The sequence below is a fragment of the Athene noctua genome, chromosome 20 (assembly GCF_965140245.1).
Source record: "Athene noctua chromosome 20, bAthNoc1.hap1.1, whole genome shotgun sequence".
Taxonomy (NCBI): domain Eukaryota; kingdom Metazoa; phylum Chordata; class Aves; order Strigiformes; family Strigidae; genus Athene; species Athene noctua.
This window is the reverse complement of record NC_134056.1, coordinates 7,218,720-7,223,365: the sequence shown is the minus strand read 5'-3', so window position 1 is coordinate 7,223,365 and position 4,646 is coordinate 7,218,720. Positions and strand designations below refer to the sequence as shown.

Below are 4,646 nucleotides of genomic sequence, written 5' to 3'. Positions count from 1 at the left end.
GCTTTCGCGCCACACGCCGCGGCCGCCACGTGACGCTCCGCGCCGACCAATGGCAGCGACCCGCGCGCTGGCGTCAGCCAACACGCCCCCGCGCGCACCCCCGGCCTCCACGCGGTCCCGCGAAGTGGGCGGGCGTGACGTCAGAGGGACGCCTTCCCCTGCACCAATCGGAAGGAAACACCGCCCGGGGCGGAAGGGGGCGGCACGAGCGCCTGGATCCAACTCCCACTGGTTAAAGCCCCGGGGAGAGGCGGGGATAAAGCTACAATATCTCCAATCAGATCGGGAAACGGGAGTCAGTTTGAGCTTGACGGATGTGGCACGTATCCAGTAGCTTCCAAAGCAGGGGGCGCTCAGTGTTGATGGATGGGAGAAATACCCAATGGAATTAGAGCGGGGAAATTCATGGGCGGGCCCAGCCGCTCACAGGCCTCACGCAGGCCCAGTGGCCTGAGACAAGCGGCCAGGCGGGGCCGTCTCTTGGCCCCCCGATGGGCAGCGGGTCTGGCCAATGATAGCGCGGCGCTGACAGCGGGAGGCGAGATCTCCGCCTGACGGGCAGGCTAGCTGCCCAATCAGACGAGGCAAGAAAGGGGGCTGATTCTGGAAGCCATTACGCCAGTGTCGCAGGGTGGAGGCTGTTGAGCGGGGTTTGCTGGGTCGCTGCGGTACGCAATTTGCGTATCGTTGGCGGTGCCAAGGGGGGAGCGGGGGGGGACGGACGCCTCCGGGCCCCGAGGGGCCTCGGGGCCCCCCTGTTGTCCCCGGCCCCGGGGGTGAGCAGGCCTGGGGAGGCCCTGCCGCCCTTCGGCCCTGCCCAGCCTCCCCCAGGGCCCCCTGGGCCCGGCCAGGCCCCCCTGGCCTGCAGGTGTCCCCTAGTGCCCCCTCCTCGGTGCCCCTCATGGCCATGGCATCGCCCCCGGCGCCCCCAGCCAAGAAGCGGAAGATGAACTTCTCGGAGCGGGAGGTGGAGATCATCGTGGAGGAGCTAGAGCGAGGCAAGCACCTCCTCATCAACCACTTCAACGCGGGCGTGCCCCTGGCCGCCAAAGCCGCCGCCTGGCATGACATCCTGCGCCGCGTCAATGCCGTTGCCACCTGCCACCGTGAGCTGCCCGAGGTCAAGAAGAAATGGTCTGACCTCAAGACCGAGGTGCGACGCAAAGTGGCCCAAGTCCGGGCTGCCATGGAAGGGGGAGGCGAGAGCCAGAACAGCAACGGCAACGGACCGGAGAGCGAAGACCCAACGGGCGCTGCGACTGCCCCGGTTATCCTCACCCCAATGCAGCAGCGCATCTGCAACCTGCTGGGAGAAGCCACCATCATCAGTTTGCCGAGTGGGGACTGCAGCGCGGGTGACGGTACCGAGATACCCATCACCGCGTCAGCCACCACGGTCACCCTGACCCAGAGTGAGTGCTGCGCCGGCTGCAGATGCTCTGTTCTGAATTGGAAGATCATACAGAGAGCCTTGACACCCACCCATGAGGAGGCCCTGAGCCCTGTGTGGGGAAAGCCCCAGCAAAAAGAAACCCCCATATCTCTGTAATGAAAATGCCATTCCCAATATGTCCTTGTGCTGTAAGGGAGTGACTGCAAGATACGCATGTACTGAAAGTCAGTTTTGATAGCTGGGCTCAGCCTTAAAAACAAGGGAAGCAAGTATCCTTTGCACCTTGCAGATTGTTCAATCCCCCTCTCTGGGGACAAAAGCAGGGGGAGAAACATCTCCAAGGCTGATCTCCCAGTCTGCCCCAAAGAGCAGCTGTGCTTCTGACAAGTGCCGTTCTGGGTCTTGTCTTTGCCCTTATGTCACTTGGTTAATGCTGCTTGGAAAGATTTTTCTGCGCTGGACTGGAGGTTGAGAAATAATTTTGTCTAGACAGATAAGGCATGCCCTATTCCTTTGGACTGTATAGCCTAAAAGGAAGCTTGAATGAGGGTGGAGTAGACTTAGTAGGTCATTTTGTGCATGGCTGTTCATTGTATGTTATCTCACTGAACAGGCAGTATTCCTGTGATATTCATTGAATAGTCCTGTAGATAAAAATCCCTGTATTGCAGCTACTTCTTACCCCCTTTCTGTCCTTTGTTCTCAGTTCCTGCAGAGACGACCTACCACAGTCTGGAGGATGGAGTTGTAGAGTACTGCACAACAGAAGCCCCCACCACCGTCACAGCTGAAGCACCCTTGGAGATGATGGCGCATCAACACGAAGTGTCTGCGAAACCCCAGGAGCTGAAAAGCCGAATTGCTCTGAACTCAGCCAAGCTCTTGCAGGAGCAGCGAGTGACCAACTTGCATGTGAAGGAGATCGCCCAGCACCTGGAGCAGCAGAATGACTTGCTTCAGATGATTCGGCGCTCCCAGGAGGTGCAGGCATGTGCCCAGGAGCGACAGGCACAAGCCATGGAAGGAACACAGGCGGCACTGAGTGCCCTCATCCAGGTCCTCCGCCCCATGATTAAGGACTTCCGTCGATTTTTGCAGAGCAATACACCCAGTCCGTCGGTCACCGCTGACCCCAGCCAGACAGGGCAGCAAGATGGCATGATCCAGTGAAAAAAACAGTAGTGGAATGTCTTTCTTGGAAAAAACCTGCCCATGCTGCCAGTGGACACAGGAGCGAGGGGCGCTAGCTCTTGTCAGTGTGAAATGGCTGCCTTGGAGTCTTGCTGAGCCTAAACAGCTTGCTTTCTTGGCTAATCTTATGCTAATCTGCCTTTTCAGAATCGTCATACAGAGCCATAGCAGGATGTGTAATAAACCAGGAACTTAACATCGGTTGCTTTAGTCCCTCAAACAATAGTTTTATTAAAAGAAACAGTTATTTTTTGTAATTTCTGTTTGGAGACATCTCTCCTAAGTATGACACCCCTCTCTTTCTCTCTCTCAAGATCTATAACCTTTAACTGACTTCTGACGTGAAGAATCTTGTTGCGGTATCACAGTGCTGCAGCTGCCAAGCTACAGTTATCACAAACTGTAGTGCACAGCAGTGAACGCATTTCTGTCTCTTGCTGAAAGCATTTACTGGAAACATGGTACTGGATGTGGTACAATCTTCTCTCTGCACCGAGAGTTACGGATACTGCTCTTGCAGCGTGACATCCAGCCCATGCAGACCAGCACCAAGCCTACATGCAGTTTAAATCTCACCCACATCCCGAGGAGATAAATGGAATTGAAATAGTTCATTCACCTCATGTTGTATCTGCGTGCAGTCATGAAATTTAACTATAAACTTGGCAGATGTGATGAAAATTTTATGTCTTGGTTACCAGATACTGTCCTGGGACACGTATTGGAAGCAATGTATTACCTGTCTCAGTTAATGCACAAGGGCCTGGATGAGTTTCACTCAGTGGGTGTAACGGGTGAAACTCTATCTCCGTCTCCTCTGCATAGTTTGTCACCTCCATAACACCTTCACCCATCAAAGTGGACCTGGACTGCAGAGCTTCAGCCATGCAGCAATTCCCAACATTTAGGAGTTTGTCAGCCACTGGTTTAATTGAGTGAATTTTGGAGCATCACTCGGTCCTGCTGGTGGCAGTGGTATTTGTTCTGTACTTGTGAGGAGCTGGAGGTGAGTACAGCTGTTCTCTATTAGTCTAGCTTCCAGTGGCATTCTCTGAAATGGGTCTGAGGTTCACCTCGCTATTTTCTTACCATTATACAGGGCGAAACAACGTTTGCAGCCACTTTTCTGTGAGGTGTTCAGGCTGTGGGGCTTGGTCCTCAATGGGAAAGCTTAATTTCACAGGACGGTGAACACGATTCTCACAAACTTGCAGTAACTTAAACTTTTAGACTAAAAGCTCCACTTGTACATGCATGGAAACAAACTTAAAAAAGAAAAAGAAAAAGAAGGAAGCATAAGTTGTCTTCTCCCTGTACCTCGCAAAGTGTGTCACATTTAACAGGCTTGTTGCTTGCCAGATGTTATTTTGAAACGGAACTTTTTCAGAGCTGGGATTTCCTTGCTGTTAAGTCTCCTTTAGGGCTGAGACATGGTGAGCGACCACTGATGAAGGAGTGAATTTGCACAATCAAATTAAACCTTTACACAGCCTTTTATAGGGGGATTCTGGTGGGAGCCCCCTTGTTAGAGCAGTAAGTGAAGAGGCTACCGCTGCCTGTCCCTGGGCTTTACCCATTTCCTCTCGTCTGCGAGTCTGACGGGAGAAAAGGACAAAAGGATGGTGCTGAAGGGCTTGGCCCCTGGAGGACTCCGACCCTTTGGCACTGACATCCCTGTGCTGAGTCAGGGCAGCATCAGCTGCGTCTCTCCACCTTGTCCAGCAGCTCGCCACATGAGTAACGCTCGCCTGACTCTGCCTCTCAGACTTCATGGAATCAAATCAATTGCTCAATTGAAATTTATTTTTAAAGTGAAAACTATGTCATATGTGTTGGTTTACCTCATTTGTGTAATGATCTCTCCTTTACAAATATGAATTTTAATAAAAAATACTTTTTTTTGGTAAACAGGCTCTTTGAGTTCATTGGTACGCTCCGGGGCAAAGACAAGTTTGCAGCACAGAATCCTCACTGAGAAAGAGCCAAAGAAAATTCTGAACAGCCACGAGTCACGGCAGCTTTTTCTCTTATTTATGAACTTTGTGGCCTTGTATTTACATAA

General features: G+C 52.8%; 1 protein-coding gene across 2 annotated transcripts; it reads left to right on the top strand.

Moving 5' to 3' along the window:
- The first annotated feature begins 635 nt into the window (after window positions 1-635).
- Window positions 636-4,441, top strand: NAIF1 (nuclear apoptosis inducing factor 1). Of its 2 annotated transcripts, XR_012634915.1 has the most exons (3): window positions 636-1,412; window positions 2,100-3,590; window positions 3,684-4,441. XR_012634915.1 is itself a non-coding variant. In XM_074923582.1 (2 exons), the coding sequence occupies exons 1-2, from the start codon at window positions 902-904 to the stop codon at window positions 2,561-2,563; spliced, it is 975 nt and encodes a 324-aa protein (XP_074779683.1). In that variant the 5' UTR covers window positions 636-901; the 3' UTR covers window positions 2,564-4,441. The 2 variants fall into 2 exon arrangements, 1 of the variants encoding a protein (XP_074779683.1); XM_074923582.1 differs by having other exon boundaries at window positions 2,100-4,441.
- Window positions 4,442-4,646: the final 205 nt, after the last annotated feature.